At 44.0% G+C, this 15,280-nt stretch overlaps 1 protein-coding gene across 1 annotated transcript in view; it reads right to left on the bottom strand.

Moving 5' to 3' along the window:
- The window catches only part of CCDC87 (coiled-coil domain containing 87), a 40,165-nt gene extending 30,491 nt beyond the window's left edge, over nt 1–9,674 (bottom strand). The window contains exons 1-2 of the mRNA XM_075275884.1: nt 9,645–9,674; nt 3,211–3,379 (exon numbers count right to left, since the gene is read on the bottom strand). Coding sequence (XP_075131985.1) covers nt 3,211–3,379; nt 9,645–9,674 — 199 coding nt within the window. The remainder of the gene's footprint in view (nt 1–3,210; nt 3,380–9,644) is intronic.
- Nucleotides 9,675–15,280: the final 5,606 nt, after the last annotated feature.

Below are 15,280 nucleotides of genomic sequence, written 5' to 3'. Positions count from 1 at the left end.
ATGCATTGCAAAAAATCATCCTTTCTTTTGCAGGCTGCATAGACCAGCCGGCAAAAGAGAGGCTTTGCAGACAAGCCTGGGAGCCTGTACAAGGCTCCCGGCTGTCATGGCAACGGGACGTCAGCCCTGGAGCATGCTCCAGGAGCCGGCGATCCCGGCCAAAATGGCGGCGCCCATGCACCGCCGGGAAAATGGCACCTCCGGCGCCTTTGACCGCGGCGCCAGAGGGGTTAATGCCTCCGATCGGTCCGGGGACCGATCGGAGGCATTAGAGCCGGTTGTCTACTGCTTAAAGCAGTAGACACCCGGCGGCTATGGCGGCTGCCCGGCTCCCGGGCGGTCGCCATAGTTACAGACCCGACATGCGCCGTACTATTACGGCGCATGTCGGGAAGGGGTTAATATCTAGAGCAGCTATAAAAATTAATATGCACTGAGCTCCCCCTAGTGGTAACTGCATGCAGATAGAATTTTATAATTTACAGCATAGGTGTAAAACTCTTGACACAAGTTGCCGTGTCACTCAGGACCCACAAGCGCTCGCTCCTCTTCTGACATTCATTAGTGACCACATGTAGTGGCATAACTAGGAATGGCTGGGTTTCAAGGCAAACATTTGACATGCCACACAGTATAATGCCCCACAGTGGCCCTTGCACACAGTATTATACCTGATAGTGGCCGCTGTGCACCGTGTTATGTTCCATTGTGGTCCTCCAATGAACAATTACTATGCTTTGGGGTCGTTTCACACCCCCAAGTATAATTATTAGAGACCCAAAGGAGGATACAAACATAAAAAACAATATTACTTACTTCTCCTGGGCTCCGGCGCAATCCCCGCTGATCTCAGCCACCTTCAATGATAGACCACACGTCACGAGAGCCAGCCCTGCATCACTACACATAACGAAGCAGGTCTGGCCCATGTGACGTCTGGGACATAACCAAATAGGTCCAAAGCCTTCTGGAACGCAGGAGAGGTAAGTAACAGTGTTTTTATGTTCCCTCACATTCGCTGGGCCTCCGATCATTATACTCAGGGACCTGAAAAGACCCCCAAGTATAATGATAGCAGTGTTTGTGGGGTTCATGGGTCCGTGGCCTCACTTACTGATCCCTTCTCCTGATCACAACCTCCTCCACAGAATGGGAAGCACTGGCATCCGTGAGCCAAAGTGAGGATTGGTAAATAAATAGGGCCCGTTACCTGATGTCCCAGGCCCTGTGGCAGCTGCTACCACTGCTACCCCGGTAGTTACGCCTATGATCTCATGTCAGACATCACATCGGGCCACCCCTCCCAAAAATGGCCGAAAGAAAGACGCAAAACAGAAGTTTTCTAGAAAAGTGGGATGCAGAATATGTATTCTCAAATGTAAAAGACTTACCTGTTTGTCTTTACGCAGATTTCTACCACCGTATTGCCAAAGGCACAGTTTGCCAAAAAACTTAGAATACTTAGCGCCGATTTTACACGTCGATTTACTGACTTTGATGTCCAAAAATGAGGTTTGAACTGCTTAGTAATGTGTTTGCAGTTGACATGGAAAGTGCACCAACTAACCCCCAAATGGAGCTGATTGCACTCCAGTGTAATGCCACGCTGATGTCAAAGTATAATGCTGTGGGTGCCGCACAGTTTACACGTTATAAGACTGGCACAATGCCCCAGCTCCATTCCTAAGCTGCTCATATACTCTCTATGTTCGCTAGCACATATCTTTGTGTGCCACTATTCTCCTTCATGAAAATGGGAAAACATCACACAGGAGTCATCTCACTGATGAACACTTTCACTCAAACATTAGACATTAAAGGGATCCTATCATTAAAACTTCATTTTTTCTTGCTAACACATAGGAAAGGCTATTCTTCTCCTACCTTTAGATGTTTTCTCTGCGCCGCCGTTCCGTAGAAATCCCAGTTTTCGTCGGTATGCAAATGAGTTCTCTCACAGCACTGGGGGCATCCCCAATGCAGCAAGAGAACTCTCCAGTGACAGCCTCTTCTTCCTTTGGAACACCCTAATTTACAATAATAATAATAGGGCTTATATTTGTGGAACAGCTGAATGGATTTGAATAACCAAAACATGAGCATTTTCAGAGTGACAGTAACTATATAATAGGTATCTATCAGATGATATACATTGTTATGCTTTTCAGATCTTGTGACAGGACCTATTTAAAGAGACCCTATCACTCACACACAATTTTTTTTTATAGGTACCATGTTGGAATAGCCTTAAGAAAGGCTATTCTTCTCCTACCTTTCGTCGTCTTCTCCGTGCCGCCGTTCGCCTACTGTCCCAGTTTTTTTCGGTATGCAACTGAGCTCTTCCGCAGCACTGGGGGGGGGGGGTGGGGGGGCAGCGCTCAAACAGCACTGGGGCGTCCTCAATGCTGCGAGAGAACTCTCTCCAGCGCTGCCTCCATCTTCGTCAGCAGCATCCTCTTCTTCAGGCGGTGGCTTGTAACTTCTAGGCCTCGGGAAGAGCAGACTGCACATGCCCATAGGCCACAAGAAAATAGCCGCTTACACAGCATTGTAAGCAGCCACTTTCTTGTGGCCTGTGGGCATACGTAGTCTGCTCTGCCCAAGGCCCGAGGCCTAGAAGTTACAAGCCACCGCCTGAAGAAGAGGATGAAGAGGATGCTACTGACGAAGATGGAGGCAGCGCTGGAGAGAGTTCTCTCACAGCATTGAGAATACCCCAGTGCTGTTTGAGCGCTGGGGCCCGCCCTCAGTGCTGCAAGAGAGCTAATTTGCATACCAAGAGAAACCGGGATTGTAGGTGAACGGCAGTGTGTAGAAGACGACGAAAGGTAGGAGAAGAATAGCCTTTCTTAAGGCTATTCCAACGTGGTACCTAGAAAAAATTGTGTGAGTGATAGGATCCCTTTAAGAGCTAGGGTATCCCTTTGGTGCTTTGCACCAATGTCTCTGACCTGCCTGGTCAGATGTCAGCTACACCAGGGCTACTCCTAGAGGTAGTGACTTGTTGGATTCCTGTAGCAAAGTGTAGATGGCTAAATGGTGAAAACTAGGGACCCACGTAGACTCCCTCGAGAGTAACCAAACTGGTTAGGTGGCGCTGTGGGACCAAGCCTGCTGGTTGTTGTTGTGCGCTCTTGAATTCCACATATACATTTAGTTTAGCAGAAATTAACTTATATAACGGGTTGTAAGACTTAGGACAATACAAACCTTTCTTCTTAGATACAGTCTGACTGGAGAAAAGGCTGAGAGGCTGCAGGACGTCATTGTATAGCTGATACAGTTTCTTGGAGTCCAAAGTCTCATTTGTGGCTGAGCTGTGCTTTTGCTTAGTCCATAGAGATCTGACATCTCCAGCATCTTTAACCATGTTACAGATCTAGTAGAACACAAGATCATTCTAAATAAAACAAATGCTAAGAAATAATTGTGCATTATCATTGATAAATTTACAATCTATACACATATTTGAAATACAGTATATCATACTGAAAGGGGCTTTCCCGCAAACAAACACTTATCACCTTTTGGGCAGGGGAGAACTAGAGTTTGGGGACTCTGTCCCTCATTCCTCAGGACTTTTCTCTCCACCGATTTCAGTATATGATCAGTCCATTATAGTCTATGGGGTTAACGGGTTTCCACAGGTAACCGTTTTTCAAGTAGATAGGGTTTCCATTTTACAGATCCCCAAACGGACCCGAAGAATGGAAACCTGAGAAGTAGTATGAACCTGCATTAGTCAGAGGATTATATATATATATATATATATATATATATCAGATGGTCAGCCGATTCTGAAGAGAGTCTTGGCCTACTGTACATATATGTACAGTAATCTGTATGATCAGTTTAGACCATCCAAGCACCTCTGGTAATAGCTCCTGAGGGAACACAGAATTGGGCATGGTATAATGCAATATGCCTTATCCTTAAGTGTTGGAGGAGAAATGAGTGGTCCCCATGCACATATGAAAATGATGAGTCCTGCCAAACTGCTAAGGTTTGGCAACTTTTGTCTTATGCATATGTCCTTTGATACCGTAATAAATCCCGTTGATGGCTTATACTTAGGATAGACCATTGATTAATTTTATATGTTCAAAGATTCAACACGTGGGACCCCTGCAGATCAGCCTGTACATACACATAGCATGGCTCCCGGTATTATTTACATTCCAGGAACTGCTATACTCACTCAATCTACAAACTGTAGTGCAAGTCCTGTGTCATACCAAAAGGAAAGCATCCTGAGACCAGTTATGTGTGGGACTACCTTTTATCCAAGGGAGTGGGTCACTCACTATCATGAATAAAGAATGGTATCTAAGGATCCGCCAAGAAAATCTTCTCCCACACAATCAGGAGCAACTTGATGATGACCAATGCTTTTTCCAGTCTGATGGAGCACCAAGTCACAAGGGAAAAGTGATAGCCAAGTGGCATGGTGAACAAAACATTGATTTTTTGGATCTATGGGCAGGAACTACGTCCCCTTTTTGCACCACATGTTTTTTGCAAAAAATTGTAACTTTATTTTGTGCCTTGTACACCAGGAAACTGGCATATCAGCCATAATAAATCTGGACCATTGATTCTTTGCATACACTTCATGTATCTGCCAATAAGAGTGTAAGAACCTATGGAAATCTTATAATTGCACTTCAGTAACCAGAAAAGATATTTTTCTATGCACTGAAACAGAAAACCTGCGAAAACTGAAATTTGGCGTCAGTCTTTGAACTTTTGCTGCCAAATCTGTAGCCAATAAATACAGGCTTTCTTTTTAACACTTCTTGTGCTGTCACTTTCTCATAGACCTTCAGGAATAAATGCTACAATTTCTAATTGGAAACTTTTCTATAGAAGTTTATTTCGTTTTGAGTAAGGGTCCATTCACACGGAGTAAACGCACGCTGATTTTGGGAAAATACACGTGTAAAAATAAGACTCCCATTGACTTCAATGACATTTTACACGTGTATTTTGATGGGTTTTTTTTTTTTTTACACGTTTAAAAATGTCATTGAAGTCAATGGGAGTCTTATTTTTACACGTGCATTTTGCCAAAATGAGCGTGCGTTTACTCCGTGTGCACGGACCCTTAAAAAAAGGTAAACTTGCAAAAAGTAACAGATGCTCTGAAGGGTGTGAACAGCGACTTTCCAGTCCAATGACAACATTTATCTATTTGTACTGTATTTTGACACGATGGTGATTTTTTTTTTAATGTTTACTTGACTCCTCACCATCTGTGGTGCTTCATGAGGGACTGGCACACATACGGTCACTGGCATTTATGGGGCAGTCTCGGGGGCACTCTGAAATGGAAACAATGTGCCATGTTGTCTACAGATACTTCTCAGACCTCTGGGGCGGCTTCTGCCCACAATGTGTAGATCCAGTGTCTACCTTTCATGTCAGACATCTTTACAGGTGCACATCCAAGGTTTGCCAAACTGCAGCTTTGCCAATGAAGTGCAAACCTTGCAAAAAGCAGGAACTGCCCCTAAAGATTAGCACTGGAGAAGTCCCTACAGATTACTCCCATAAGTGTCCAGTCAGTCAGTGACCCCACCGCTACAGCCACTCACACACGTACCTGCTGTGTTGTGCGGGAAGCCCCGTCTACGCTGCCCGGCTGTGAGACGGAGCTGTGGCCGAGACTTGTTGCCAAGCGACGCCTAACACAGCGCGGAGAGAGGGCGAGTCCTCAGTGCAGACACGAGCGCAGGGTGACTGTAACTGACTCCATAGCGCGACATTGTAGCCGGAAAGCGCGCTGTGCCGGGGTGTATAAGGGGAAGGGGCTCATGGGGGACGCCGGGACAATTCACCACCCGTGACCACATAACCCAGTCACATTCTTGTCGCCGGTATATACGTCTGTAAACTGCAGAGATTCTTTACATCAAGGGAAATGGAGTCATACGTGGAGAAATCCCGCCCAAAGATGTGGACTCTGTTAGCAGTGTAGTTACATATTATATATACATAGTATACAGCATATAGCCTGAAGGCTACTCAGAAGGCCGCTTTTCACCTACATTTTGCATATAAGCCCCCCTCCCTATATAAACCTAAGAGTGTGAGTCCAGCGTTCGCTGTTGGGAAATTTCCTGGCACATTTGCTGAACATATAGGACAGACTTAGGCCAGGTTCACACAGGGTGTTTTGGACCGGATTTGACGCGGAGGCTGCCTCAGGTTCTCGTCCAAAATACGGGTAGCTGTGACTGGATGACGGTACAGTATACCGGTTTCCAGTCACAGACTCCGGTCCGGATTAGGCCCAAATGAATGGGCCGAGGAGGAAGTGTCTTCTAATCCGCTTTAAGAATGAGCATGTCGCTTCTTTTTCCGGGAGCTGTTTTTTCTGGCTCCCGGAAAAAGAAGCGACATGCTCATTCTTCAGGTGGATTAGAAGACACTCCCTCTTCGGCCCATTCATTTGGGCCTAAAGAACTGACCGGCTCACATTGATTTCAATGGGAGCCGTTTTTTTGGTCAGAATTTTGAGGCGGATTCGGCCTCAAAATCCTGACCAAAATACCCCATGTAAACTCAGCCTTAGGCTAGGTTCACAGCTGCATAGGAGTTTGACTCCGCCGCAGACACCACCAAAAATTGTCCAAAAGAAGTCCTATACAGGAGGACTTTTCTCTATGCCAGTTTTGGTATAAAAATAGTGGAAACCAGGCAGGCTCCATTATAGTCTATGGGTTACCGCTGTTGTACCAAATGGGCTCTCCATCCCATCCACTAAAAGAGTACAGCGCCAAGTGTGAAACTAGCCTGAGACTGAGGCCCCACGAAAAACAGCTTTTTTTTGTTGCAGAATTTGCTGCGCGTTTTTAGAATCAAGGTCAATAGTGGATACAGAAGGAACGGGAAATATATAGGAAGTTCTTATACTTCTACCTACTGCTTAACCCATTCCTGGTTTTGGTACAAAAAAAAAAAAAAAGCTGCTTTTCTGCTCAAAGAAAATGCAGCGTTTTTGGCTGCTGTGGGCATAGTGAATCAGATTCTGGCCAATCCTATCCATACATTGCAGAAAAAACAGCTGCAGAAAAGCTGCATTACACCTGTGGAGTTAACAAGGGAAGAAAAAATGCAGAGAAAAACGCAACACATTTTTGCTGCGTTATTCTGCATTGTTTTTTCAGCTGCGGTTCGCTATATGGGGCCTTAGCCTAATAGCTAGTGTAAACTTCCAAGAGTGTCTTAGTCTTAGGCATCAGAGACTGTCGCAATGTCTGCCTGTAAAAGTCCTGCACACACAACTTTTTTGTCAACTGCCCATTTTAAAAAGATGGGCATCCAACAGACCCCATTATAGCAAAGGGGTCCTTCAGGCTCCATATGTAACTACTATTTCAGTGGTCCACCTATCCAATGTTTTGGTTCTCTGACAGATCAGAAGAAAGGAGACCCATCGATAATGTGAATCAATACGAGTGTACTGCGGAGTACGCTCTTGTAAGGGACAAAAGAAAAATGGCCAACGTTGCATGCACAGTTGGCTCTGCCCAAACCGGAGTGGCAAGGCCAACAGCGCATGCACGTTGCAAAGCAAAGAGCAGAAGCTGCAGAAAGCCTGTAGAAGCAACACTGGAGGCAGTCTTGCAGGCAGGGGCGTAACTACCGCCATAGCAGCAGAGGCAGCTGCCACAGGGCCCGGGACATTAGGGGGCCCGGTGACAGCTGCTACCACTCCGTTTTTTTTTTTTTTGTTTTTTTTTAATAGGCCGTTACCGGCTGAAGTTACTCCAGCCAGTAACAGGCCCTATTTACAGTACTTACCGATCCTGGCTAGGCCGGGATCGGTAAGTGACGCCGCGGGCCCCACAAAGACTATTATTATACTCTGAGGTCTTTTCAGACCCCCCCCCCCCCCCCCCCGAGTATAATGATCGGAGGCCCGGGAGAGGTAAGAAACATAAAAAAAACACTGTTACTTACCTCTCCACGATCCGGGCAGGCCTCAGGCCTAGTTGTCTGGCGTCACATGAACCCGGCCTGCGTCCCGGGTCATGTGACGTTCCACCTCATTGAAGAAGGCCGACAGCATCAGCGCCGGGGACAGGTAAGCAACAGTGGGTTTATGTTTTTTATTCCCCTGGGTCTCCGATTATTATACTCTGGGGTCTGAAAAGACCCCAGAGTATAATAATTGTTTATGGGTGTCCACAGTGGAGCATAATAGTGTGTGCAGGGGCCACTAAAGGACATAATACTGTGTGCAGGGGCCACTGAGGGGCATAATACTGTGTGCAGGGGCCACTGAGGGGCATAATACTGTGTGCAGGGGCCACTGAGGGGCATAATACTGTGTGCAGGGGCCACTGAGGGGCATAATACTGTGTGCAGGGGCCACTATGGGGCATAATACTGTGTGCAGGGGCCACTATGGGGCATAATACTGTGTGCAGGGGCCACTATGGGGCATAATACTGTGTGCAGGGGCCACTATGGGGCATAATACTGTGTGCAGGGGCCACTATGGGGCATAATACTGTGTGCAGGGGCCACTATGGGGCATAATACTGTGTGCAGGGGCCACTATGGGGCATAATACTGTGTGCAGGGGCCACTATGGGGCATAATACTGTGTGCAGGGGCCACTATGGGGCACAATACTGTGTGCAGGGGCCACTATGGGGCACAATACTGTGTGCAGGGGCCACTATGGGGCACAATACTGTGTGCAGGGGCCACTATGGGGCACAATACTGTGTGCAGGGGCCACTATGGGGCACAATACTGTGTGCAGGGGCCACTAAGGGGCACAATACTGTGTGCAGGGGCCACTAAGGGGCACAATACTGTGTGCAGGGGCCACTAAGGGGCATAATACTGTGTGCAGGGGCCACTAAGGGGCATAATACTGTGTGCAGGGGCCACTAAGGGGCATAATACTGTGTGCAGGGGCCACTAAGGGGCATAATACTGTGTGCAGGGGCCACTATGGGGCATAATACTGTGTGCAGGGGCCACTAAGGGGCATAATACTGTGTGCAGGGGCCACTATGGGGCATAATACTGTGTGCAGGGGCCACTATGGGGCATAATACTGTGTGCAGGGGCCACTATGGGGCATAATACTGTGTGCAGGGGCCACTATGGGGCATAATACTGTGTGCAGGGGCCACTATGGGGCATAATACTGTGTGCAGGGGCCACTATGGGGCATAATACTGTGTGCAGGGGCCACTAAGGGGCATAATACTGTGTGCAGGGGCTACTATGGCGCATAATACTGTGTGCAGGGGCCACTGTGGGGCATAATACTGTGTGCAGGGGCCACTAAGGGACATAATAGAGCACGCAGGAATGCGGAGGATGGAGTCGGTCGAGGTCGTCGGGGAGGAGCATGTCAAAAGTTCACCACGGGGCCCCGCCATTCCTAGTTACGCCACTGCTTGCAGGAATTATGATGGTGTGCTCGTAGCACAGGGGGAACATAAGCATATGTGAATAAACTGCTTTTTTGGACAAACTGCGGCAAGGAGAAGTAAATACAGGAGTAGAATAGCCTTTATAACCGCTATTCCAACATGGCTTCAGTTAAAAAACAAGTTTCCCCAATGATAGACTCCCTTTAAGAGTTAGTGACCTCTGCAATAAAAGATTATACTCACCTTAAGCATGTTACACATCTGATAAGACATATCCCACCTCTGGGATCTTGTGACCCTTTTTCCTGATGCCACAACTCCCTTAAGCATTTGGTGGAGGTGTTTGTATTCAGACCACTCTATTGAAGCCTATGGGGGTTACAGAAGGAGTACAGATTTTCCGGTTTCTTTTGTTTTGCAGCATTGACATTACTAGTGAAATTTGTTAATCCAACTAAAACACAATATGTTGCTAAACAACTATTTGTCACTGTACACAGTCCAAAAAAATGTCAATCCCGTGTAAAAGTCAATATATAACATTTTATTGCATCATTATTTCTAAATATACAAACATTGTATAAAATGTGGTAACAATACATGAACAAATGGAAGGAAACTAGATTTAATTCTTTCCTTGTATCAAAAGCACCATAAGATTTGACTTCAATAAAAATCACTTATATAATGTTCAATTCCAGTCTTGTTTTAACTTGAAGAACATAGAAATGTGTCTGGAATCTGGTTATCAGGTTTACTGTATTAAAATTAATGTAACAAATTATTACAAGCCAGCCACAGTGTATTGTAGAGGACATTATAAGCACCATCACATATCTTTACATAGTCCAGAGCCAGGGCCTCGCTATCTCAGATCTGAATACAGAGCCCTTGGAGGTCCTGGCACTTTCCATTACACTCCAGACTCATTTGGATGTTTATAAACAGCTTTTACATGGAAATGATGTATCTGTTGGACTATCTAAAGGTCCCCCGCAATGTACTGTGGCTTCTGGTACGATATCAAGTTTTCTGGCAACTGCCTCTCTTTGGGTCTGGATATTATCAGGCAAAGTAGTAACCATTATCTTCAGACCCACAGCCATGAACTCATATGAAAAGGGACTCTTGGTTTTCTGTAAATAATGACTGTGTAAGGTTATATTCATATCTGCTCCCGACTGCAAAAATAGCAGACACGAACAGAGCCCGATGCACCCAATTGATTATAATGGGGTTCACCTCCTGTCCGTTTTTTAAAATCAACTAACTTTTGGGCGAGAAGTTGTGTTTGCGCCACTTTCTCACCCAGCGATTTATTACAGGTCTGGACAGACAGACACTGGGGCACAGATATGAATCTATCCATGAAAAAAGCTTGTACATCTGTGTAACATACTTGGGTTTTACTTCCTCACCATTGCCATCATAATATTTATAACCAGAAGCTGAAAACGAGCACAGATCTAACCTGGCTTTCCACTGACAAGTGATTAGAATTGTATCCAGTCTGGACTCGGCTTTGTGAGCCCAATACAACACAAGTCTCTCTAAATTTGCAACAATGTATCATTGTTGATGAAATGTATCTACCTTCAGTACATTCTGTCAAGATCATAGAGATTACCATTGTATCCAGCTATCAGCTTCAAAACACAACTAGGTTAGTATATAGATAAATGTGAATAAGAATGATGTAATATACCGACAGCAAACAGAGATCGTGAAATTGGTGCAAAACTGAGCCATAGTACGAGGGTCCCTATAAGTCTGTATAAAACCAGAAGCCTCCAAAAAAGGATAGTATGAGCATCATAATACAACCACATAATGTTATTTTATTTGTCACTGACTTACAATGTATCTTCATCTGTATTTAATGTGTTCTTGTCATTGTAGGAACAGAAGAACAGATTAAACAAAGACAGGACAGTCTAATTATGGACAACAACAGATCACCGGAAACCAGATGAAAAAATTAGCCTTGTAAGACTTTTCTGTGATATCTGATGGACTCAGTACCAGTTAGACTTTGATGCAGATGTGATCTTAGTCTAAGCTATATACAAAAAAGCCCTTTTAAGCAACCTGTTTAACAATAAATGCATAATACATAGTAAAAAGGTGCAGTTCCACAAATGCCAAGCCCCCCCTCTTCATTCCTGTAAAATGACTCCCAGCTTCTCAGACTACTTGATGCATATAGCAGCAGATTCATCAAACCCTACACCAATTTTGTGGCATAAAAAGAATTTGGGTTTGTAAGTTTTTAGACTGTACTTGTTATAAATCAGATAAATCTTCCACCAGTGAAGGGATCTTCGAGACCGGTGTAAAACACACCAGGTTTGACAAATCCCTTGGTTCATCTAAGACTGGGGGAAGTGTCTCAGACTACCAAAGCACAGTGTGTAGAGTAGCCTGAGAAGCTTGCGGCCATTTTACAGAACGGAGATGGGGACTAGAAATCTAATGAACTGCAGCAGAATAATTAAAAAGGTATTATAACTAAGCACAATGCATTTATTGGGACATTTTTACAGGATCCCTGAGGGTGGCATTAGGGTAACAGGGAGAAGCGTAACCAGCACCTATCATTGGTTAGAAACTGTGGTCAGTGACTTATGTCAAGGAGACCGTTCAAGCACTTTATTCATACGACAGTTGTAAAACAATGGCTGTGAAGAACAGATGAAATGGACAGGGTTTTTTTTCAGAACAATTTTGCATCCACGTGGAATCCGTTTTACTCAGATCCCTCACAGACTTGAGTCTATGTGTGATCCATTAAAACCAGCCAGAAATAGGGCATGTTCTATCTTTTAATGAACCATTCACACAGTGCATATATCTAATCATGGCTGGTGTAAGTTTCAGGCATCCTGTACTCCAGAAAACTGGTATATGATGAGGATTCTAGCATGCCTGATGTCTCTGTCCACAGCAAACCCTTGCCTACCCAAAGTCAGTTTTGTCTCAAGTGTTGCTAAAAAATGTTGCAAATCCAAGGCTTGCCTTTTTTTGCGCCAGAGGCATAGAGACTTAGTAACTGTGCTCCACTATGTATGGCCAGTGAAAAGTAAAACAACATTACAAGTGGTACAGTCCTGACATTCTGGTTTATATAGACTATAGGTAAGGAGTATGAACATAAAACAATGTATTATGAAGATTTTTTTATTTTTTTTTTATAAAAGATTACATTACTAGTTGTTATCCAAGCCCAGCTAATTTTCACATCAACCATTATAGCTGATGAATGGATAGTGTATTGTATGTTCCCACAATAGTATAGAAAACAGCCAAACCAAGCCAAATGATAATAACACATGCATAAAAAAAACAGTGCACAATCTCACATGCATGCTACTCTATGCAGTGTCTAAACTTGTCAGATTACACATGAAGCCATATATAGTTGTTCAATGCCAACAATGTTTAAATGTAAACCTCAGTCTGAGAAACCGGGTAGAGGGAAAATGTGAGGAAAAAAAAACAAGGAAAACCAAGTGAAGGACTATAAAACCATTACAGCAGGCGCAGCTTCACTGCATGGTCACAGCATAAACGTATTGTACAATGAAAGTTCACTACCTGGGCAGAGGAAAGCGATGGCAGCTACTCTAGCAAGATTAATAGGACTTTTATACCAAGCTACTTGTAGAAACCAAATCACCCACATCACTAATATATAAATGAAAATGAAGCATAGCGGCAGTGCTCTAGGGATGCGGGAATATATGCGTATACTATAGGTCATCATGGTAAATGTTTGCTGGCTGAAAATCATGTTGGCAAACATAGCTATATAGAAGAAGAAGAAAAAAAAAAAAAAAAAATCAGTAATACTTTGTATGTATATGATGAGATCAGAAATATGCAGAGGTGACAATGTCAGCTAATCTATGTAGTGGACCGGTACTTGAGGTCACATTATAACAGAAAAGGAAACAACATAGTTTTGCATGTTTATGCGCCAAAAGCATGAAGTGTCACTTGCATATACAGTCCTATGAAAAAGTTTGGGCACCCCTATTAATCTTAATCATTTTTAGTTCTAAATATTTTGGTATTTGCAACAGCCATTTCAGTTTGATATATCTAATAACTGATGGACACAGTAATATTTCAGGATTGAAATGAGGTTTATTGTACTAACAGAAAATGTGCAATATGCATTAAACCAAAATTTGACCGGTGCAAAAGTATGGGCACCTCAACAGAAAAGTGACATTAATATTTAGTAGATCCTCCTTTTGCAAAGATAACAGCCTCTAGTCGCTTCCTGTAGCTTTTAATCAGTTCCTGGATCCTGGATAAAGGTATTTTGGACAAACAATTCAAGTTCAGTTAAGTTAGATGGTCGCCGAGCATGGACAGCCCGCTTCAAATCATCCCACAGATGTTCAATGATATTCAGGTCTGGGGACTGGGATGGCCATTCCAGAACATTGTAATTGTTCCTCTGCATGAATGCCTGAGGATTTGGAGCGGTGTTTTGGATCATTGTCTTGCTGAAATATCCATCCCCGGCGTAACTTCAACTTCGTCACTGATTCTTGAACATTATTCTCAAGAATCTGCTGATACTGAGTGGAATCCATGCGACCCTCAACTTTAACAAGATTCCCGATGCCGGCATTGGCCACACAGCCCCAAAGCATGATGGAACCTCCACCAAATTTTACAGTGGGTAGCATGTGTTTTTCTTGGAATGCTGTTTCTTTTTGGACGCCATGCATAACGCCTTTTTTTATAACCAAACAACTCAATTTTTGTTTCCAAAATGAAGCTGCCTTGTCCAAATGTGCATTTGCATACCTCAGGCAACTCTATTTGTGGCGTACGTGCAGAAACGGCTTCTTTCTCATCACTCTCCCATACAGCTTCTCCTTGTGCAAAGTGCGCTGTATAGTTGACTGATGCACAGTGACACCATCTGCAGCAAGATGATGCTGCAGCTCTTTGGAGGTGGTCTGTGGATTGTCCTTGACTGTTCTCACCATTCTTCTTCTCTGCCTTTCTGATATTTTTCTTGGCCTGCCACTTCTGGGCTTAACAAGAACTGTCCCTGTGGTCTTCCATTTCCTTACTATGTTCCTCACAGTGGAAACTGACAGGTTAAATCTCTGAGACAACTTTTTGTATCCTTCCCCTGAACAACTATGTTGAACAATCTTTGTTTTCAGATCATTTGAGAGCGGGCTGTCCATGTTCGGCGACCATCAAACTTAACTGAACTTGAATTGTTTTGTAGAAAGAAATGGTCCAAAATACCTTCATCCAGGATCCAGGAACTGATTAAAAGCTACAGGAAGCGACTAGAGGCTGTTATCTTTGCAAAAGGAGGATCTACTAAATATTAATGTCACTTTTCTGTTGAGGTGCCCATACTTTTGCACCGGTCAAATTTTGGTTTAATGCATATTGCACATTTTCTGTTAGTACAATAAACCTAATTTCAATCCTGAAATATTACTGTGTCCATCAGTTATTAGATATATCAAACTGAAATGGCTGCTGCAAACACCAAAATATTTAGAACTAAAAATGATTAAGATTAATAGGGGTGCCCAAACTTTGTCATAGGACTGTATTTTAACTGGATTGCAAAGACATATTAAAATAATAAAAGCAAGACATTCTAACAGAGTGAACTTAGGTGTTGGTAAATGTATTTGTTTAAATGACTGCCGTTCACTATGTTGCTGTGCTGGACAGGTCATTGTCATACCCGCTGAAGGGGCCTCTCCGCACTGTAACACAGCATTCATCCCCATGCCAGAAGTAGGTACAAATATGGCACCATAATGCCTTTATCTACATCCAAGCTCACTCTGTCTACTCTCTGACTACTTTAATGACTCGTGAAGTTGAAA

This window comes from Leptodactylus fuscus, chromosome 5 (genome assembly GCF_031893055.1).
Source record: "Leptodactylus fuscus isolate aLepFus1 chromosome 5, aLepFus1.hap2, whole genome shotgun sequence".
NCBI lineage: Eukaryota > Metazoa > Chordata > Amphibia > Anura > Leptodactylidae > Leptodactylus > Leptodactylus fuscus.
The sequence above is the reverse complement of the archived record's forward strand: the minus strand, read 5'-3'. Positions and strand labels throughout refer to the sequence as shown.